A 23,765-nucleotide genomic window follows, 5' to 3' on the forward strand; every position below is an offset into this window, starting at 1 on the left:
GTTAACAGAACTGCATCAGAGTTCTGAGGACCCGGATTTAAATCGGGCCTTTCATGTGTGGAGTTTGCATGTTCTCCTGTCCCTTCGTGGGTTTTCTCTCTTCTCTAGTTTGATTTCCTCCCACATTCAACAACTTGTGTGTGTTTCTTTCGGCTTGTCCCTTTCGGGGTCGCCACAGCGTGTCATTTCAGATGAACGCATATATATGTTTGGCACAATTTTTACGCCGGATGCCCTTCCTGACGCAACCCTTCTCAGGGAGTGGAGGCCCGAGTGGGATACGAACCCACAACCAAACCAGTGCTCTAACCACTGAGCTACGGGGCCTCCCACATTCAACAACTTGTATGGTAGGTTAATTTTTTTTCTTCTTCTTCTTTTTTTTTTTTTCGCGACACCTTATCATCTTTTTCGATCTAAGTTTATTTTGTGCATCTTCCTCTCTAACACCCACTGTCCTCATGTCCTCCCTCACCACATCCATCAACCTTTTCTTTGGTCTTCCTCTCGCTCTTTTGCCTGGCAGCTCCATCCTCAGCACCCTTCTACCAACATAGTCACTCTCTGGCCTCTGAACATGTCCAAACCATCGAAGTCTGCTCTCTCTAACCTTGTCTTCAAAACATCCAACTTTGGCTGTCCCTCTATTGACCTCATTTCTAATCCTATCCAACCTGCTCACTCCGAGCGAGAACCTCAACATCTTCATTTCTGCTACGTCCAGTTCTGCTTTCTGTTGTTTCTTCAGTGCCACCATCTCTAATCCATACATCATGCCCTCACCACTGTTTTGTAAACTTTGCCCTTCATCCTAGTGGAGACTCTTCTGTCACATAGAACACCAGACACCTTCCACCAACTGTTCCACCCCAATTAGACCCGTTTCTTAACTTCCTAATCATACTCACCATTGCTCTGTAATGTTGACCCCAAGTTTTTGAAGTCATCCACCCTCACTATCTCTTCTCCCTGGAGCTTCACTCTTCTCATTCATGCACATATATTCTGTTTTACTCCGGCTAATCTTCATTCCTGTCCTTTCCAGTGCGTGCCTCCATCTTTCTAATTGTTCCTCTGCCTGCTCCCTGCTTTCACTGCAGATCACAATATCATCTGTGAACATCATGGTCCAAGGGGATTTCAGTCAAACTTCTTCTGTCAGCCTATCCATTACCACTGCAAACAGGAAGGGGCTCAGAGCTGATCCCTGATGCAGTCCCACCTGCACCTTAAATTCTTCTGAGACACCTACGGGACATCTCACCGCTTTTCTGCTGCCCTCATACATTTCCTGTACTATTCTAATATATTTCTCCACCACACCAGGCTTACGCATGGAGTACCACAGTTCCTCTCATGTTGCTCTGTCATAGGCTTTCTCTCGGTCTACAAAGACACTCCTTCTGACCTTCTCTGTACTTTTCCACGAGCATCCTCAAGGCAAATAATGCATCTGTGGTACTCTTTCTAGGCATGAAACCATACTGGTCCTCGCTGATACTTACTTCTGTCCTGAGTCTAGCCTCCACTACTCTTTCCCATAACTTCATTGTGTGGCTCATCATCTTTATTCCTCTTTTTTCCCCACAGTTCTGAACATTGCCTTTGTTCTTAAAAATGGGAACTAGCACACTTTTCCTCCATTCCTCTGGCATTTTCTCTCTCGCTAGTATTCTTTTGAATAAGTTCGTCAAAAAACTCCACAGCCACCTCTCTAAATTGCTTCCATACCTCCACTGGTTTGTCATCAGGACCAAGTGTCTTTCCATTTTTCATCCTGTTCAGTGCCTTTCTAACTTCTCCCTTACTAATCTTTGTCACTTCCTGGTCATTCACGCTTGCCTCATGGTAGGTTAATTGACGATTCTGAATTCCTGTAGGTGTGAACATAAGTGTGAAAGGTTGTTTGTTTCGACTGTATGTGTCCTGGGATTGCCTGGCAACCAGTTCAGGGTGTACCCCTTCTATCGCCCAAAGATACAGTAGCTGGTGTCGGCCCCGGCATGCCTGCAATCCAAGTGGGGATAAACATGGATTGACTTTTTAAAGAAACGTGGATGCTGAGCTAAACATCGACACCGCCACCAAACTCTATTTTACAATGGATACTTTTATAAACCATCACCAGAGACAACATGGCTTCGTCGGTAACTCGAGATTAGTAAATGGGGCAGTGCCAACTGTCTAACGACCGGAGCTCCTGCCTACAATCCCACTCTCGTCAGGTGCCGTGTTCCATTTTGACATTATGTCACCACCGATAAGAGTACAGTAATGTGTGCTTATTTTATTTTTATTTTATTTATTCACTTTATTCTATTTTTGTCCACAATAATCACTCAATTTTTAAGTTACGCCTCCTAACGAGATTTGACATCGTACAAAATATCATCCCCGTAGTATTTATTCTTCTTTCCGGTGTATCCATTCGACATGCTCATAGATAGGATCTCAAATGAGAGGTGGTTGGGGTTATTTTTATTATATTATTTATAATATAATATTTATTATTATTCAAGCTTTGAAACCTGCTTTTATATTCTTACCGTAGTTTTCGGCCTATAAGCCGCGGCTTTTTTCACATGCATTCAACCCCGCGGCTTATCCAATGATGCGGCTAATTTGTTTATAATGGCCATAAGGGGGCACTTGAGTGGAAAAGGTAACAATGTGACGGTGGAATCAATGTGGCGAGGAAGTAACTTTTACCGGTATGTTTTCTTTAACCAGCCCTGTTAGCGCCACGCTAGCATTAGCATCTTGGTCCTGTGTTACTGCTGTGTCTCAGTGATTTTTACCGGTGTTTTTTTCTAAACCGGCCCTGTTAGCGCGCTAGCGTTAGCACCGCACTAGCATGTTGCTGCTGTGTTACTGATGTGTCTCAGTGATTTAGGTATGTTTTTTTTTTTTTACCGGCCCTGTTAGTGCTCTGCTACCCTGTTGCTACTGTGTAGCTGGCACGGCTGTGTTTTTTTTTTTTACTCATGTTCGTGTTACCGTGTTGTTGCTATGTTAATGTAAGCTAAGGTATTAAAACTTTAAAAACTCTTTCTGTGTATTGTCTTTCTTTGTAAATATTTCGTGTTTCAATGTGGGCACTTGCGGCTTTTACACAGGTGCAGCTTATGTATGTACCAAATGGTATTTCAAATGTACTGGGTGAGGCTTAGAAACAGGTGCGCTCTATATGCCGGAAATTACATTATTTTTTTAAACATTTTTTTATTATTCATTCAAATTTGGCAGGCTTGTTACCATTAGTGTTCTCAGGTGTGCCAAATCTACATGACATTTTTTGGGCCCGGTTAGTGACACTTTAAATACAACTGAACTTTACTTGGGCAGTGATTGTTTTGTACCACTAAAAGGAGTTCACGTACCACACCACCACTGTGTTCTGGTTCACACTAGTGAGTCACATCAAGTTTGTCACAGGTGAGATGTACTGCAAGAAAAAGGTGTGGAACTACGCTCTATGCAATTGCATAATTTGACTAAAAGAAAAGCCCCAAATCCTTTTCAAACATTTATGCAGTCATTCCTGTGATTAACAGCCTGGTGAGCAGTTTTTGGAAGGATGTGTTTTAAATTGCATCCTCCAAGTGCCAAGTATTCAGCCACCATTAAGTGATGAGTCACGGCCCTTGTGGACATAACTCACTCCGCCCCTTTGTTATCAAGAAGACTCCTCTTGCGTTACTCTCCGTAATAGGTGGATCATTTTCAACTGTGCATCAGTGGAATTGCAGAGGCAATGACGGAAAGAAAGTGACGACATCGCCTGAGTTTAACATTGTCGCAGCTTTGTGATGGACCAAGGGAAAGGGCGCTCGAGTCGAACGAGTTAGTACAATCCCTCAAAACAATACTGATTCTTCATGTGATTAAATGCCAATTTTGTCCTTCATACACTGGAAGTTCACCCATCCCGGGGCATCACAAAAGCTAGGCTACAGGTTAAAGACCGTGTACAGTGAAAATAGACATGTTATACATTTCACACATCACAAAGAGGTTTGTTGTTAACAAGCCTGCCATATTTGACTGAATAAATGTAAAAAATGCCAAACATAAAAGGAAGGTTCAAAAATCATGAAAAAGAGAGTTGTTGGATACTGAGGATGTGCCCGCTGGTGGCGATGAAAACACGTCTCGCTCAACTCTTACCTGTTACTAAAATACATTCATAATGTATGTGCTTGAAAGTCTGTTGTGTGAGCCACATGCTGAATCATGCGTGTCAAAGAAACAGTTAACCTCACCCAAAGTGTCCCTGTCATGTGGACCCGCACATGACACAAAACTGAGTAAGGCAGTGATTTGGAGGGCTAGATTGGTGTGTGTGTGTTGGTGTGTGTTGGGTAGGTTCACATAACATAGGGGTCTAATGGGTTTGTGAGCTTGCGGACTAGCAGCCTAGCGAACGGACTAGGTCGTCCGGAATGACGGCACTCAATAGGCTACTTGCAGCATATAGCGGGGAGGGTTGACTCATGCTTGAAAGTCCAATTGCATACTGAGGATTGATTTTAGCTATACTAAAAAAATCCAGAGTACTGAAATGGTGAAAAACACATTTAATGCTATTTATCCACAAATCAGGACTAAATTGTTTTTGCATCTTTTCATTACATTAAAAATATTCAATGTAGTTATGAACAAATTACTGCAGTCACTTTACAGGGTCTGTAACAATGGAGTGTATGCAAGTTCTTCCTGAACCTTTTTGCATTCACTTGCAAAAAAGAGGCTATCTTCTCATGCACATTTCAATATGAAACCATGTTGCTTCGATGGGCCATGACATTTGAGGGGAGCTGTGCAGACCCTTGTGGGAACGGTTGCGTGTATGGGATTAATCATGCAAAGGATTAGATCAAATGCACGGACCACCATACCACCGAGGTTCATACCAGGACATGAGACGCAACGGGCGGCAGGCCTGGGTAGAGGCCTCCTGTCGCCCTCAATGTGCGTCATGCTGCTGCTCGCAAATAATAATCCCGCCTGCTGTTGTAGAGAAGATTCTAGGGGAAAATGTGAGGAGCCAGAGACGAAAGATGGTTACAAATTAGCGACTGAGAGCTTCTGCAAGCCAGGCTCAGAGCAGCAGTGCCTCCAGGCTGAATTTTGGGAGGTATTGTCATGGAGATGCTCTTTGAATGTGACAACAAAAGGCATCAGAAGTTGATAGTGGCAGAAACCTTGTGAAAACCCCAAGATGATCCTGAAAATGGACACTGACTTTAAACATTATGCAATTCTATATGTCCCGTTCTAAAAGATTGGTTACCATTGAAGTGGAGTAGTTCAAAGCTTAATCCAATTCAATTGCTTATTTTAAACCAAAAGACATCAAAGGTCAAATCACACAAAATGATGTAGTATTAAATTGCATTTGATATATCTTTAAAATGCGGCACAGTGGATCAGCTGGAAAGCGTTGGCCTCACAGTTCTGAGGTCCCGGGTTCAGTCCCGGACCCGCCTGTGTGGCGTTTTGCATGTTCTTCCCGTTCCTGCGTGGGTTTTCTCTGGGCAAAACACGCAACATTAATTGAACACACTAATTTGCCCCTCGGTGTGATTGTGAGTGCGGCTGTTTGTCTCAATGTGCCCTGCGGTTGGCTGGCAACCAATTCAGGGTGTACCCTTCCTCCGGCTCCAGCACTCCCGTGACCCTCGTGAGGATAATTGGCTAAGAAAATGGATGGATGGATATCTTTAAAATCACTATAATTAAGTCCTACAATTAAATATAATTAAAATATAACTATGTACGGCGAATGAGTGATGACCAATCCAGGGTGTAGCACGCCTATCGCAAAAGTCAGCCGGGTAAGGTGTCAGATCACTGCTGGGAACCCGAATAAGAATGAACCCTTGAGAAAACAGATGAATAGATAAGATATAGTTAGAATTGATGAAATTAACTTACCTTCTGATTGAAAGTCATCAGTCGTACTAATGGCTGAATGAACCATTTACATGATATAAAGCACGTCAATACTGTGTCATCACTGAAAGCAACAAACAGAAAGCAAAGTAGATAATTAATCATTTAATTCAATGCATCATACTTGTGACAATGATCACATCAAGAAATAAGATTTGCTTAGCATTTATTCAAGATAGGTTGAGCTGTATTACTACCTCATACAGGGAAGTTATGATTTTACCTGGAGTAGTTTGTCTATGTGAACATATACAGTACTTATTGCTTGTGATTTATTATTTGATTGATGGCATTCTTCCATTTCCTACGTGTATTTAGGATTGTATCAATGTCAAACCAAGTTTAAACCAGATGTGACAGCATGTTCACACATTTATATTTCATCAGGTTGGGTTGACATTTACTGTTGTTCAGCAAGCTTGCTTTGCTCAAATATGATATTATAACCAGGATGTCTGAATTAAAAAAAAAAAGTTCGTTCCAAACTTGAAGGTGGTAATATTTGAAACCATTGTGGAAGTCATCCATAGTCAATTTTTTACTTGAGAGATCAGGTAAAAAAAGACATACTGCATAATGCATCAAAGCCAGAAAAGTCAGATTTGAGAATATTTATAGTGACGGGTAACTCAACAGCTGGCAACACGTCGAACACAATGGAGGCTACAAGGATGTGGAAGGAGATCTCATACCATCTTTTTTTTTCTTTATGAACGAAGGGGGGTGGGGGGGGGGTCATGAAACTGGAGGAGAACAAAGAAGTCGGCTGCTCCTGACAAATCATGACAAAAAAACACATTGGGCTTTACATACAATGATTTACTATAACTGCGTAACTTTAAGATATTTCACTGGCGGTTTTTTTCTTTTAACTTTTTAGAAGAAAGTCAAAGGCAACAACAAGTACACACTATATCCATTCAAATGCTAACTAGTAGAGGTAATTAAGACAGTATTTGTTTAGTGTAAAACATGTAGAGCATAAGAAAGGCCAGAGACTGCTGAATAATGTTGTTTTGTGTAATAGCATTTGCTTGGCTGTTTTTAATTTCTAAACATTAAACATAACGTAAAATGATGAACTGAAACAAATATCAGACAATTATGGGCATGTGTTCTATCTTGTAGAACACTGAGATGTTTTTATTTTTTATTCATGACTTGAAATAAGTCAATAAAGTTGAATACCATCCATCCAGCCATTTTCTTAACCGCTTATCCTCACGAGAGCCTATCCCAGCTGTCAACGGGCAGAAGGCAGGGTACACCCTGAAATGGTTGCCAGCCATAGAGACAAACAGCCACACCCACAATCACACCTTGGGGCAATTTAGAGTGTCCGATTAATGTTGCATGTTTTTAGCACGTGAGAGGAAATCGGAGTGCCCAGAAAAAAACGACGCAGGCACGGGGAGAACATGCAAAGTCCACACAGGCGGGGCCGGGATTTGAACCCTGGCGCTCAGAACTGTGAAGCCAACGCAGTAACTAGTTGCCTCACCGTGCTGCCAATTTGTAAATCATTATCTTTTATTTTTGGAAACACATTAAGCGACTTCAAAATTATTGTATTCTGTGCTGCACTACAACATTGTCGTACTTTTCATTTTGATATGTTTATATATGTATAAATGTTTTTATGATGTAGAATTTTTTGTTCACCATGATTGAAATATTTCATCTGCTGGGTGACAATTCCACTGCACCTAGTGAAAATGAAATATGGTCGCTAACAAAAGGTGGAGCGGAGAAGTCAAACTCATGTACATAGATGCTCTTTGTTCTACTGGCCCTCGCCCGGCGTGCTTACACATAATGCTCGTCTTTTGCTTCAGGCACCGAGGCCGTGAGTCGTGTGTTCAGCTGAATATACTCATTGATTGTACCATTGTATGTATGTGGCTTTTAAACGACTATCAATGGCTGCTGTCTGCCTGTTTTGCTGAGTGGAGGAGGGGCTGCTTCTCTTCGCATGGCTCACATTTACTGTACAGCATCTCACTACATGAGTGAATTGCTACTGATTTTGTTCAGTTGACAAAGCTGTAACACATTTGGGTGCACTCTTCACTTTAAGCATTCTTTATTCATTCAAATCGTTCCCCACAAATCAGATTCCTCATGATCATTATAGCTGTATGAACTGTTTTTTCTTTTTTTTTTGGGGGGGGGGGCATTTTTGAAGCTCACTGTCGTGAAATAGGAAGAAGCTTACTCATTCAACCAACCTGCTTCTGCAAAAAAAAAAAAAAACAAAACCTCATGTAACTGTGAAAAAGTTGGGGGTAGCCCCTCCCCCACCCCCACTGTGCCTTAAGAAGAAGAAGAAAAGAGGAAGAGGAGCAACAGCGCTTCAAAAGGTACATTACACCTCCCTGCATTAAGTCATTAGCGCACATTTTGTCACAAGGCTCTTCACCGTCTCGTTTAGAATAATTGGAAAAATCGATCACTCTTAATAGGGTGGCGGGGGTGGGGTGGGGGTCACTCAAAGTGATACAAACGCGATTAAGTCGCTCGTTCGCAGCTGATGAGTATCGTGACGTCGACCTGGCAACAAGCAGTGTAGATAACTCCATTGCAAGTTGCTCAACAAAACGAGCGCTGCAACAAACTGCACGTTCCAAATGGCTTGCACTTATCTTTTTACTTTTATCTCAGCTGTTGTCGCAAACACGTGACATCACTTTTCTTCAGAGAGGAGGACGCGCGTACGCGGGAGGTTCGGAAAGGAAAGGAAGGAGGGGAGGGGGGGGGGTGTCGTTGTCGTGCACGCGCCTCATCTTCTTCTCCAACGGCTGGCGAAAATGATTGAAACAATTTGTCGGAGCCGGAAAGGTGAGCGGAGCAAGACAAACGGCATCAAAGTCAACTTTGAAAAGATCACCCCTCGAAAAACGACTAAGATGAAAAACAAGTGACTGCACAAGTCGTTGGTATTAAACCGGAAACGGGAGAGGAGAGTGGTTCGCTTATTGTTTCTTTCCTCTTAAAAAAAAAACAAAAAACAAAAAAAACTTGTTGACGGTTAAGTCGTTGTTTGGACCCTGAACGCACCACAGATACGCCCAAAGTAAGTACACGTACTGAAAAAAAGAGAACAAAAATGGTCTTTCTTTTGCTTTTGCGATCCATTTGACTGCAAAACATTTTCACACATTTTACACAACAAGCAGATAATAGAAACGTAATAGGACGTTTCTTAACAGACGTCTCTCATCGAGGCGCGAGTGCTGTGGCTAGAACGTTGCAAAGAAGAATTTTTGGACAGCTTCCTGTGTTAGAAGTTGGCTACAGACCGCACACTAAAATCTGCATGACAGTCAGTGTTGTTCACCTTGAACGTGCGTATAACGTCATGATTTTTTGCCCTGCTTGACAATTTTCCGGGGGAGTGTTTAGTGGAGAGCACATGATGCTGACTGCAACAAGTGTATAGTATGAGCATGACCATCTCTTGTCGTTTTTGAACGTTTATCGACAAATTGACGGCCACCGTTTGATGACGTCACCAATCAATTACAACATCACTTTGGTAAGTCCCACTGAGTACCATCCTTTGAAGCCGTTCAGAGTTAAGAACCTTTCAGTGATGTGCAAAACTCCATTTCTTTGTTTGCTTTTGTAGTTGCAAAGACTTTATATTTTAGATAACTGGGTAGAAATAAGGAAAAGTACAACGAAAACTGTACAAGTGGAAAGAAAAATACTCTGAAATGGACCTATGTGTAAAGTAAAAAAAGATATGTACTGTCAATTTGATCCAATACTCTTTTTGATTACGCTTCATGACTAAAAAAAAAATATAAATATAGTTTCCCTCCTATATAAACTTACATAGGGCTGCAAACATTTTAATGTGAACTGAAAAAAAACTTTCATAAGTCTCAATCATTCATACAATCAATTACGCTCTCAAATGCAGTCCTGTCCTCGGTTGAAAAAAGGAACAAGACAAAGCAACAGTAGAGAATACCGATATCAGTTTGCGAACAGAGCGGATTACAAACCAGAAATCTACTTGAGTTAAAAATAACCTAATTCTTTTTTACTTCCCACTACTGGTAGTCATGTTAAGTCACTGAATAAATAGTAGGTCACACACAGCTCATAGCATACACACAATAAATATATGAATACAAAAGTGAGTCCAACAAAAATATGTCCCAGTTTGGTTCAGGGCCCAAGCAAGAAGCATTTAATTTCCACCCCTTAGAATAGAAGTGAACTAGAAAGTGGTCTGTTAGCTAACAAACAGATATGGTATAGTCATCTGCAGAACATTTAATCTTGTTAAATAAACAAGAATGTCAATCATGCACTAACACTCAGAGTGCTGTGTATTTTATATATGTATATATGTGTGTGTGTTCTTTCTTTTAAAATTAAAACCAAATTATAGGAATTCCTACCAAATTGGAGCAAAAACTGAAAATGGATGCATGTTTTGTAAAAAGACATGAGATTGTGGCAACATCTTTTGGGGTTCAATTATTGCCAAAGTCAAGTTTATTTGTAATCCCTTAATCACAAAAACGTCTCAAAGGGCTTCACAGGCTTGACGTTGGCTAAGAACAACGACATCCCCTGAACCAAGTTTCCCAATCAGGCAAGAAAAAAAAAAAAAATCAAAACCACGTTTGGGAGGAAGATTAAAAATCTTGAGAAGGGACCACAGATGGAGGATTCCCCTGTCAGGATGTCGAGGCTGCAATGGTTATCAAGTAACATTTATCTCATAATATGGTGCTGTACAATGTAAAATTAAGTGTCCATTTAAATAGATGGAATGTAGCAGTAGTGTATGCTTATTTGAGTTTTATACTGCATATATTTTTGTTTTTAGGTTCCATGGGGAAAAATATAACAGTTGAACTAGTATGTTTCATTGTATGTCACGGATCATCGCCTCCATGTTAGTGAATAAGATATACTTAACGTGCTTCTTACGCATATTGTTTACGTTATCATGAAGGGAGGGCAAAGAGTGGGTAGGAAAAGATGGAAAGGCATGGTGCTAATTGCTAAGCTATTATTATACAGTTGGAAGACTTAAAAATGTGATTTGGTGAAACAATACACTTGTCTTACAGGTCTGCCAGGAATCACATTTTCACAGCAGCCAAATTGGAACAAAAAAATAGGCCAATTAATACAGTACATGTTTATCCGCCCATCCATTTTCTGATCCACTTGTCCACACAAGGGTCGTGAGAGTACTAGAGCCTATTCAAGCTATCATCAGGCAAGGGGTGGAGCACACCCAGAACTGGTTGCTAGTTAATTGCATTAATACAGTGAAGAAAATAAGTACTTCAACACCCTGCTATATTGCAAGTTCTCCCACTTAGAAATCATGGCGCGGTCTGAAATTTTCAGCATAGGTGCATGTCCACTGTGAAAGAGATAATTAAAAAAAAAAAAAAAAAAATCCAGAAATCACAATGTATATGATTTTTTTTTTTTTCAACAATTTATTTGTGGGATACAGCTGCAAATAAGTATTTGAACACCTGAGAAAACCAATGTTAATATTTGGTTCAGTAGCCTTTGTTTGCAATTACAGAGGTCAAACGTTTCCTGTAGTTGTTCACCAGGTTTGCACACACCGAAGGAGAGATTTTGACCCACTCAGATCTTCTCTAGATCAGACAGGTTTCTGGGCTATTGTTGAGAAACATAGAGTTTCAGCTCCCTCCAAAGATCTTCTATTGGGTTTAGGCCTGGAGACTGGCTGGGAGACGCCAGAACCTTGATATGCTTCTTACGGAGCCACTCCTTGGTTTCCCTGGCTGTGTGCTTCGGGTCACTGTCGTGTTGAAAGACCCAACCACGACCCATCTTCAGCGCTCTGACTGAGTGAAAAAGGTTGTTCCCCAAAACATTACAATACATGGCCATGATCATCCTCTCTTTAATACAGTGCAGTCGTCCTGTCCCATGTGCAGAAAAACACCCCCAAAGCATGATGGTTCCACCCCCATGCTTCACAGTAGGAATGGTGTTCTTGGGATAGAACTCATCATTCGTCTTCTTCCAAACACGGTTAGTGGAATTATGACCAAAAAGTTCAATTTTGGTCTCATCTGACCACAAAACCTTCTCCAATGACTCCTCTGTATCATCCGAACGGTCATTGGCAAACTTAAGACGGGCCTTGACATGTGCTGACGTTTTAGTGTATTACCAACAGTCACCTTGGAAACGGTGGTCCCAGCTCTTTTCAAGTCACTGACCAAGTCCTGCCGTGTAGTCCTGGGCTGATTCCTCACCTTTCTAAGGATCCTTGAGATCCCACGAGGTGATATCTTGCATGGGGCTCCACTCCGATTGAGATTGACCGTCATGTTTAGCATCTTCCATTTTCTAATATTGCTCCAACAGTGGACCTTTTTTCACCAAGCTGCTCGGCAATTTCTCCATAGCCCTTTCCAGCCATGTGGAGTTGTACAATTTTGTCTCTTGTGTCTTTGGACAGCTCTTATTGTCTTGGCCATATTACAAGTTTGAGACTTATTGATTGTATGGGGTGGACAGGTGTCTTTATGCAGATAACGACCTCACACAGGTGCATCTGATTCAGGATAATACATGTAGTGGAGGTGGACTTTTAAACTGAGATGCAACATAGGGCAAAGGTAGAGGTGGCGAAGGCTAAACATGAGGCATATGATGACATATACACCAGGTTGAACACGAAAGGAGGAGAAAAGTTTCTCTACAGGTTAGCCAGACAGAGGGATAGAAATGGGAAGGATGTGCAGCAGGTAAGGGTGATAAAGAATAGAGATGTAAATGTGTTGACTGGTGCCAGTAGTGTGCTGAATAGATGGAAAAAATACTTTGAGAAGTTGATTTATGAAGAAAGTGAGAGAAGGAAGAGTAGAAGAGGCAAGTGTGAAGGACAAGGAAGTTGCAAGGGGGAAGTTGAAAAGGCGCACTACAAAGGATAAAAAATGGAAAGGCAGTTGGTCCTGATGACATACCAGTGGAGGCATGGAAGCAATTTGGAGAGGTGGCTGTGGAGTTTTTGACCAACCTATTCAACAGAATACTAGCGGGTGAGAAGATGCCTAAATAACAGAGGAAAAGTGTGTTTTTAAGAACAAAGGCGATGTTGAGGTCTGTGTAAACCACAGAGGAATGAAGATGATGAGCCACACAATTAAGTTATGGGAAAGAGTAGTGGAGGGTAGACTCAGGTCAGAAGTCAGTATCTGCGAGCAACAGTATGGTTAATGCCTAGAAAGAGTACCACGGATGCCTTATTTGCCTTGTGGATGCTAATTGAAAAGAACAGAGAAGGTCAGAAGGAGCTACATTGTGTCCTTGTGGACCTATAGAAAGCCTATGACAGAGTATCAAGAGAGGAACTGTGTGAACTGCATGCGGAAGTCTGGTGTGGCGGAAAAATACGTTAGAATAGTACAGGACATGTATGAGGGCAGCAGTACAGAGGTGAGGTGTGAGAGAGTTCAGTGTGTACCCTGTCTCCTGCTCGTTGACAGCTGGGATAGGCTCCAGCACTTTGTGCGACCCTTGTGAGGATAAGTGGCCAGGAAAATGGACGGATTGCTGGATATAACAGAGTGAAAAATTTAAGGGGGTCAGAATACATTCCAGACCCACTGTGAAAACAAAGAGTTGTACACATGTTCATACCTACGGGCTCTTGAGTCTTCAATTAACTTAGCATGCATGTTTTGGGGATGTGGGAGGAACCAGAATATGTGGAGGAAACTTACAAAGGCACAGGGTTGAACATACAAACCCCACACAGGCGAGGTCGGGATTTGAATACAGATTCTCAGATCTGAGGCAGTTATGCTAAACAGTTGTCCATGGTGCCGTGGTAGCATTCAAATTTTCATTAATTTAAAGTGGCATATATGGCTACAATTATACCTTGTTTAAAATATATTAACATCAAATCCAAGTCTAGGGCACAATAGACCATCCTCTGACTCCTATCAGAAGGAGTTGTGCTCGTCTGTATAACGCTATTAGCAATTCTTTCATCCTGATAGTATGAAAAAGTTAAAATAATTTTGAACATGTACACATTTTGTGTATAAGTACTGTATGTATGATAATCTACCATAAATACTTCTAATCTTGTGTGATCTATTCAGGGTTTCTTTTCTCTGATTAAATAATGTAAAAATTAGCAGTTATTCTCTTGTGTAAATACTTTGTTGCTTAAAAACAATCTTGTGACAGGATTAAATGATGCAACATTTTCCAATCACAAACCAAGGGCTTAGGAGAAACTGTTCTGTTTGCTTGCAGGTGCCCAGTGATCTGTACTGCACCGTTGCGCCATCCCACTATGCCAACCCAGTCTCTGCAGCAGTTTGTGGAGAGCCCAGAGGGACTTACCCAAGACAGTTTGATTAGCAACAGCGCCAGCGTCCCAGAGTCTGGCTCAAGGATGACACCTCACGCCACCTACCCCTCAAAAACTGTGGGACAATATGGAGCGAATGATTTGCCATCTTGCATGTTTTGTGACCAGACGTTCAATCACCAGGATGAAGTGGGGCACCACGTTTTGACACAGCACCCCACCACTTTTTTTGAGCCAGCCGTCCTCAGAATTGAAGCAGAATTTAGGATCCCGGGGCAGAGGCACCACCCTAAACCAAACAGCTTTACGGAGGACAAAGAGGAGCTTCACACATGTATTGTGTGTGGCTTGGTGTCACATGATGCTGGTGAGCTGGAGACCCACCTGAGGAAGCACAAGGATTACTTCACCTATTGCTGTAATGTGTGTGGCCGGCGGTTCAGAGAACCCTGGTTCCTCAAGAACCACATGAAGATGCACGGGAAATCAGGAGGCAAGAGCAAGGCTCTGCAAGACCAGGAGGTCCCTGTCACCGTCAACGGTGTCATTCGAGAGCCCGTGTCAGAGCCTGTTGTCACTGCCTACAAGATGTGCATGGTTTGTGGGTTTTTCTTCCCAGACCACAGCAGCTTGGTGGAACATAGTAAAGTACACAATCGAGAGGTGGTTCCTGGCAAAGATGAAGGCTCTCATTGTAAGGGAACAACTGCTGAACCTCTGACCCAACAAAGTTTTCTTTCCAGTCTCAATCTTAAGCCTTGTCCTGCAGGCAAGTCTCTGAAACCAGAAAGAACGTCAAAATGGATTCCTCAACTGGATCCCTATAACACATTTCAGGCCTGGCAATTGGCCACCAGGGGTAAGATTGCAGCTGGTCCCGTTACTATGAAAGAGATGGGCGCGGAGGCCAGCACGGACAACGAAGACTGCAGCTCTGATAAGGAGCAGATGAGCACTACCTATTATGATGGTCAACGAGACAAAAATATAAGAGAGGTTATCAGAAGACAACTAAAATCTCAGCAGCAGGTCGCGCCACCAATCTCGGAACCACAAGTACCACAGCGGAGGTCGCTCATGCAAAGGCGCAAAGATAATGAGAGGCCCACCACATGCGAGGAATGTCAACGGACCTTCAAGACCTACCACCAGTTAGTGCTTCACTCCAGGGTACACAAGCGTGAGGGAGGCGGAGAGGAGAGCCCCACCTCATTGACTGATGGAACATTGCCCAGAGCAGGATCAGCAGCCCGTAGCGAGGACCTAACTGAAGAAAGCGTCGACGCGGGTATTTATCAATCTGTTTACCTATCCATTTGTCTCTCAGGGCAGCTGGACTGTTGTGCTTGTCTTTAACTCTCATCCAAGCAGGCTTTTTCACTTCATGCAACGAGGCTCACTTAGGAGGCCCACCCCATCTACTCTCTTGGGGTACAAAAAAGGACAGTCATTAGGATGCCTGGCAAAAGGCCACATTCTGTCCACTGGAGTCGTTAGGTGGAAACTCCATCATTAAAGGGGACATATTTTGCAAAACTAACTTTCTCTAGTATTTGGGATGTAATATTATTTCTATGGTGGCTGAGTTAATGTGAAATATGAATTATAATTGTCCATGCATTCTTAAGTTCCAGATGTTTTCCTGCCAAAAGGCCCGAAATTAGGCCATTCAAATTTGTCGTGCTTGTCTATGTCACCAGCAAAGATCTCTGCCTTCCTCTCCGCACCTGAGCCAGCCATATGTGCACTAAATGGATACTAAACTGGGTAAAACAGAAGCATTGTCAGAGGAGCCTTTTCTGGATGCTCGTATGACAAAACCAAGTTGTTTTTCAAGATAAAATGTATACTTATTATGTTAGAGACAATATGAAAGTAACTAACGCTATAGCCAAAATACAAGACCTTTATTATTTCATTCAGTTGTAAAATGAGATTTTCAGTGATGTACATTTTTAATGCAGATCACGGAATTTACATTTTTAATTGTGAAAACTCAAGATGCCAGCCACGACTTGCACACCAAAAATTAGATTAATTTTCTGGACTGTTTACTCACTAGGGTCACCGGCGAGCTGGACCCTATACCAACAGACTCTGGGCCAGAGGCGACATGCACCCTGAACTGGCCGCCAGCCAATCAGAGGGCACATATAAACGCACACGCATTCGCACTCACATTCACACCTAAGGACAATTTAGAGTTTTCAATTAACCTACAATGCATGTTTTTGGAATGTGGAAGGAAACTAGAGGATCAAGAGAAATCACATAGGCACTAGGTGAACGTGCAAAGTCAGATGTGCTAATGACATCTCAAGTAGAACAAGATCATCCCAAACTTTTTGTCATCAAACCTTTTTTTAAAGATCAGAGCTTCAAAAATTTTGATGCCATATTCTGTCTTTTTCCTGCAATGTTACTTTCACTTGGCTCGGAAACAGGAATTCACTCTTATCTGGCTTCTGTGTTGCATACAGTTATATGGAGGTCTGAGCTCTTCCTAACACTTATTTTTGTTCCTGTGGTCTCTTTTCTAAGGTGAAGTTGGCGTCTACCAACCTAAAGACCGAAGACCGAAACACTGCAGCTACTGTGGCAAATCATTTCGCTCAAGCTATTACCTCACAGTACACCTGAGAACACACACAGGTAAATTCAACCCAGTTGGATTCTCAGTTGAACCTCTGAGGTCAAGCACCATACATTTGGGAAGACTAGTCAAGCTCCTGCTGATGGGAAATTACAAAATATTTTCACATGTAACTATGGTGGACTTATTTTGAGGATTTCATACTCTCAACACTAATGTTTAATAATGTGAATAAACTTTGAATCGTAACAAAAATAAGTTACATTTTCATATTGAGTGAGTAAGGGAGACAGAAGAGAAAGTGGAGTGTGTGGAATATTTCTTGAAAGGCAAGGCAATGATGACTGGTGAAAATTGACAAAATATCTAAAAGATAAACAATGGTAAAAGGACTATCGTGAAAGTTATTTATTTATTTACTACATCAAAATAAGTTCAATTTCTCATTTCTTTTCGTTGTCACTCCCCACCAAAGCTCCAGTAAATTATTAAAAGCGCATAACATGCTTGCAGGATTTACCAAAGTTTCCCCTAGGCCTAGGCGATTCATCAAAATTTAATCTTTATTTCTACTTGATCGTTCCAAGATAATATGATCATAGAGGAGAAACTAATGAGCTGGAGGGCGCAATGTATGTATACAAGTTCCCATGTTGTAAAAACACACTTAATGCACTTATGTTACTTGCAGCAAACGCATAACATATTAATCTGACACCTCAATTGGAGTTTACTGTAAAACTAAACCCAGAACAAAAAGAATGAAAAGAACTACACAAAATTGTATGTTTAAATTAATGTGACGAAATTTCCCAAAACTGAGAATCTATCAAAGTGCAATCTCTGGTTGAAATTGACCCTTCAACCTGAGTACAATGCAGCGAGAATTTAGAAAACTGCACGATGGGTTCTGGAGAGGATGGCACGGTGGATCAGCTGATAAAGTGTTGGCCTCACAGTTCTGAGGTCCCAGGTTCGATCCTGGACCCGCCTTTGTGGAGTTTGCATGTACTCCCCATGCCTGCCTGGGTTTCCTCCGGGCACGCCGGTTTCCTCCCACATCCCCAAAAACATGCAACATTAATTGGAGACTGTAAATTGCCCCTCGGTGTGATTGTGAGTGTGGCTGTTTGTCTCAATGTGCCCTGTGATTGGCTGGCAACCAGTCAGGGTGTACCCCGCCTTCTGCCCGTTGACAGCTGGGATTGGCTCCAGCACTCCCCACGACCCTCGTGAGGATAAGCGGTGAAGAAAATGGATGGATAGATGGGTTCTGGAGAAAAATTTGCATGCAAATCTGTTGCTTATCTACATCACTAGTGAGGCCCGCTGCATCTCTTGCTGCTCCCGGACCAACTCTGTAAGTCAGTCTTCTACACCGATGCAACCAATCAGAGAAAAAGGGGGACAGTCTTAGCCAAATATCAACAAATCGGATACAAAACTCTCTCCAGAACCGTCAGAGGGACCTTTGCATGACACTAGTATGACAAAACCAAAGTATTTTTTTGAAATGAAATCAACACTCACTATACTAACTCCATCATGTTCGAGAGTCACTCAATGGAGGTCAAAATAACCAAAATATGTACGTTTGAGTTAGAATCGTATGGCTTAAGAATTTTCTCCTTATAACATGAACATACGTATATGATATTCATGCCTGTAACCTTCCCCCCCCTTGTCAGGTGAAAAGCCCTACAAGTGTGTTTATTGTGACTATGCCGGCGCCCAGAGGACATCCCTGAAATATCACATGGAACGGCGCCACAAGGACAATCTTTCCGTAGAGATCCCGAGCAAACCAGTTACTCCGCTACTTTCTCCGAGCGACAGGAAGGAAAATTCAGCACTGAAAAGATCCAAACCTTGGCTTCCTGTGGACAAGGGAGAGCTGCAGGATAAGTTGCAAAGTCCTGATGGCAAACTTGACAAAGGGGCTGTCCAGAATGATAACGAGCACGAGAAAGTAATTGCTGATCAAGCTTTCAACCCAACGGAGAATGTGACCATAAATTGCCCTGAAGCTGTTAATCAGAAGGTGGAAAAGGAGGAGATAAAAGATGAGAACTGTGAGGCCCCATTAAATCTGTCCTTAAAAGTATGTCGCTCTGTCCCTGCCAGCACACAACCCAGAAATGCATTAATTCCATCTGTGTGTTCATTTTGCACATATGAAACCATCCACCCAGAGGTTCTGATAATGCACAAAAGGCTGACTCACAAAGATAAGTGGGATGGTGGAAGAAAGAATACTTCTGACAAACAGAGACGCCTCACAGGCTGCCCACCTGCGCTCCAAGGAAAAGACGTCACCCCGCTTGCTATGATTGACAGGCGCCACCCTCGGCGAACCAAGTCCCCACCCCGTCAATGGAGAAAACCCAAAGAAATTGCGCCTGGCAACGTACTTTGTACCCCAAAGCTGATCCACACGCCTGTTTACGCTGGTCACCACAAGCGAAAGAGTTTCACCCTCAATGATGAGTCGCACTCTGGTCGTGAGTCTCCTCATGTAACGGACCAGGTGAGGAAGTCTAGCCTGCCCGGAATGTACCAGACCAAGCAATCGCCAACCTTCACCAAAGTTGCAGCTGCTGAGAGAAGTTTCCCCCGGAGAAGCACAGCCATGTGGGGATCGGATGCCGCCCACCGGTTCCTGTCTAGCCAGTTCGGGACCCTGCCTCATATTGGTGAGCCATCCAGCAAGAGGCTCAAGCAAACTTTACCTGCAGGGGACCCCACCTCCGGAGGACCACCACCAGGGGATGGACCAATCACGCTGCGTCTCCAAGGGAGCAGCGTAAAATGTATTTCGGAAGGGATCCGTCCACCTGCGGACATCTTAACTCCAATAAAGAGCGTGGATATTGGAAATCTGGATGCTGACTGGAACATGATGAACCTGCTGCGTGCCTGCACCCCCAACAACCTGGCATCACTTTACCATGGTGTCCCGGCAAGCCCAAACATCATGGGACTGACTAACCCAAGAGCAGGTATGTAATTGGTTGCCACCAGGGGCTTATCTCAGATGCTTTTCTGTAATCAGTCGAGGATATGTAAACCTGGCCTGTTTCACCCCACTTTTCACACAGTAAAACACAACATGAAAAACCGTGTAATTTCTGTTGTTTTACTGATAAACAGGAAGACTTTGGTTTGCGGATTAGTGAGTTGAACTTATCGAGCAAACTGTATTTTTTTTTGTTTTAACTTTACCAATGATTTGGAAAGTCAAGCACCACCATCATGTGCCGATTCATTCATTTGTCACTTGGACAAGATTTACATTAGATTGTTTCATTTAGTAGTTTGTTAGATACCGTGGCTTGATTGATTGACATAAACACACACATGAAGTTTCAGTACTGTGTTCACACGTGACCAATTGAACCACACCATGATTGCAATCAAATTGGGTGATATTCAGTTTGACTAAAAGGTATCTGTGTGAAAGCGCCCTGAGCATCCACTGTATGGTCAGAGGTTGTTGTTTAACATAGCATATGCCTTCCGCAGGGAGCAGGAGCATGCTTTTCCAACACTTAACCGGTCTACCCAGCCTGCCGAGGAGAGATCTCTCAGCGCCTGTCCCTAATAAACGCTATGGGACCTCTGATAATACGACATAAAAAAGTTAAAGCGCACTGAAGGACTTGTATTTCTCCACCTGCTGCCTGACACAAATGTGCCCTTTTGAAAATGTGAAATTATTTTCATGCTGCTACTTTATTTTGGAGACTTATGTGTCGAGAATTGTTTTTTTTTTTTTTTTTTTTTTCTCGTTTGTTTTGGGACTGAAAAACATGCACTCATATTTGCTGGACCAGAAGCTTCCATTCCTGTTTGACCCACACTACTGTTCATCTGTGTTTACCATATAACATTTGTGTTTTTTCAGCACATAGAAATATCTAGTAAACCTTTGCTGTTCGAAATGTCGCTCCTACGTTCAATAATTAAGCACCTCTCCTGAAGCACTGACCGGTGCGATCATAATGTCAAACCTTTGATGCACAAGGTGGGACTTTTGGGTTAAGTACAATTAGCATGGTACATCATTTTTTTTTTTCTTTATACGCATGTTGTGCTACTTGATTGTCTGATTGACTGAGGATGTTCACTCAGTTGGGGTGTTACCGTTCTTCAAATTGCCCTTAAATCCACGTTTGTGTTATATGGCACATTTTCAGTCACTTTTCAGATTTTGGAGACTCATGAAAGTCCTATTTAGTTTCAAAGAGTAGATGTCCTTAAGAGCCTGTTATCGCTAAAGTTGAATAGGTTTGTCAAGGCCAAACATAACAAAATCAGACATGACAAAGACTAGTGGAATTAATTTGTGAATGTTAATAAAATATCTCAGGCAAAGTCAGATTTACAACCGGTTGTGCTACCTTGAAGATCTGATAAGTTGTTTTGTTTCACAATTTGTATCAAATGAAAAGTATTGTTTGAGAGCTGTATTACATAAAATAAAACAAGGCCAAGAGGTCCACGGTAATTGTGCATTATTGGTTATACCGACCATACTTTAGTTATGACAACTGTGTACATCCTTTTATGATATCTTCTTAAAATTAAACTGTATTCTCATTTAATTTATACTACTTACATTTTTCAATACTAAGCACTTTTTCAGATAGTGAATGAAAATCAGATATACAATAGTGGAATATAGTAATTTCATCATATACATTAGTCATCATTTAGAGTTGTGCTCGTGACAAGATAAATGTTTTAGAAGATGGATGTGTACTGAACAGGTGTCAAACTCAAGGCCTAGGGGCCACAGCTGCCATGCTACGTCTTTTCTCATGAAAAAAAAAAAAAAATCTGCACCGACTTCTATGATTCTTTCTCAAATTTCTACCAAAATTCTAAAATGTCTTATGTAATAAATAAATCTGAAATGTTGCAAGCATTTTATGATACCAACCCCCTTTTTGCAGTAACTACAAAAAAGATTATTATCCTTCACTTCTGACCTTAAAACCAGTTATCCATCAAGTGGTTGTTTATATATAACACTATGATCAGACAATGAAACATTTATATGGTTACACAGTCACACCGACCCTCTAAGGAAAACCGTGCCAACAATGTGGCCCGTGACAAAAATGAGTTTGACACTGCTGGAGGGCTCTACCGCGGCTTCGGAAATCAGCCACTGGAGGGCGATATGTACAAGGTGCAGGACTTTATGAAGCTCCGTGGGACAAGCAGGCTATCTGCATGTGATTGATTTCATTTTGCTTGCAGTTCAGGGTGTACCCTGCCTGCTGCCCATTGACAGCTGGGATGGCTCCAGCACTCCCGCGACCCTTGTGAGGATAAGCGACTAAGAAAATGGAAGGATGGATGGATAGTACAAAATAACCGACTCATTAAAAAAAAATCTCAGCCTAGAAGTGTGATAAGTGTACCCTAATTTTTAGTGTCATCAGTCTACTTGTTTTACTTTTTAAGACATTTGACCAAATGCCACAGATTGTTGATGTTGGAAAAATACATGTTCTGATTGCATCACCAATGAACAAAACCGTCCATGTCATTTGACCAACGGAGAGTGATTAAGTAAACACGCTAAACGGTTTGAATTAGTGATGGTACTTTGACACAAAAACATGCTTCATACCCGGAACTCCAATTCTACAGAATTTTATGAATATTACATTCCATAGAATCTGCTTTGAAGCTTGCTTGATAAGAAGTGAGAACAATGTGGGGATTATAATTGGAGGGTCATAGGTTTGATTCCCATAAACTGTACCCTGATTTTTTTTTCTATTACTAGGTCAGGATAATGCCTTTACTCCCAGCTGTTCCATATAGTGAACTTTTTTTTTAATGCCACGAGCATTGTCTGTTCCTTGTACACTACTATTTTATGAACATGGGCAAGTTGTGAGCAATTAAAAAGAGATAGATAGAGAGAGAGAGAGAGAGAGAGAGAGAGAGAGAGAGAGAGAGAGAGGTAAATGCTCAATAAAAAAAAAAATCAACAAAAATAATGTAGCGCATTTGAGTGTTCCCCATCCCACATAATGGCCGTAGTTGCAAAAGCACACCAAAATTATGCCATTCAATCCCCCCCTGAACTATCAATAATAACACAATACAAACGTTCATCAATATTTGTAAATAGTGTTTGTGCGCCCAGGACTTTTTTAAACGTTTTCAATCCATTACAGACTTCGTGTTGGCCAGGAGAGGTCACTGTAACTGAAGATTCAAGAAATACATTCATTTTTGAAACAATTTGTCAAAAGGGGCTAAATGATTCACAAAAGCTTCATTTATTTTGCTTCACTTTGTGAAAATGATATGTACGGAAAGTCCGTAGTTATGCGATATGGTGAACGAATTCAAAAATAAACATGGTGGGCATTAAAATGCAGTTTACAATATCATTGAGAGACTGGCGACCTAATTCAGGAGCTACATAAATGAGCTAGAGCTAGCACAGCACCACTCTCAAATGAGCTGAGTCTACGTTGAATGGTTCTCTTTGTGGCTGATGCTGTTTGAATTGAATTATGTGAGGTTACATCGTATTTCCTGAGAAATGGATACTAGCCTACAAGTATGGTAGCATGCTAACAGCTGCGCCTGCTAGCATAGCCTGTGTTTTGCTGAAGTACTCCTACCACCCGTTGTTGTTGGTTTTTTTTTTTTTTTTTTTTTTTTTTTTTTTTTTACACATACCTTTAAGAAGATGTTTTCCACAAACCGGATGACTGTCATTTGGTTCCCACTCATGTTGTTGGCACCCTTGCAATCTTCTCTGTCCTGTTTATGTGCGACAGCCACTCGAATGATCATCCTCACTGTTAGGTTGAGCAAAATTAGTTTTAATTGTGTCAT

General features: G+C 41.8%; 1 protein-coding gene across 5 annotated transcripts; it reads left to right on the top strand.

Annotated features, from left to right (window-relative positions):
• The first annotated feature begins 8,228 nt into the window (after positions 1-8,228).
• znf217 (zinc finger protein 217) lies at positions 8,229-21,402 on the top strand. Of its 5 annotated transcripts, XM_061838994.1 has the most exons (6): positions 8,325-9,028; positions 9,165-9,490; positions 14,245-15,590; positions 16,844-16,954; positions 18,584-19,894; positions 20,418-21,402. In XM_061838994.1, the coding sequence occupies exons 3-6, from the start codon at positions 14,285-14,287 to the stop codon at positions 20,528-20,530; spliced, it is 2,841 nt and encodes a 946-aa protein (XP_061694978.1). In that variant the 5' UTR covers positions 8,325-9,028; positions 9,165-9,490; positions 14,245-14,284; the 3' UTR covers positions 20,531-21,402. The 5 variants fall into 5 exon arrangements, with proteins under 5 accessions (XP_061694988.1, XP_061694978.1, XP_061694970.1 ...); XM_061839004.1 differs by lacking the exons at positions 8,325-9,028; positions 9,165-9,490 and adding an exon at positions 8,229-8,315; XM_061838986.1 differs by lacking the exon at positions 9,165-9,490.
• Positions 21,403-23,765: the final 2,363 nt, after the last annotated feature.

The sequence above is a fragment of the Syngnathoides biaculeatus genome, chromosome 2 (genome assembly GCF_019802595.1).
Source record: "Syngnathoides biaculeatus isolate LvHL_M chromosome 2, ASM1980259v1, whole genome shotgun sequence".
Lineage (NCBI taxonomy): Eukaryota > Metazoa > Chordata > Actinopteri > Syngnathiformes > Syngnathidae > Syngnathoides > Syngnathoides biaculeatus.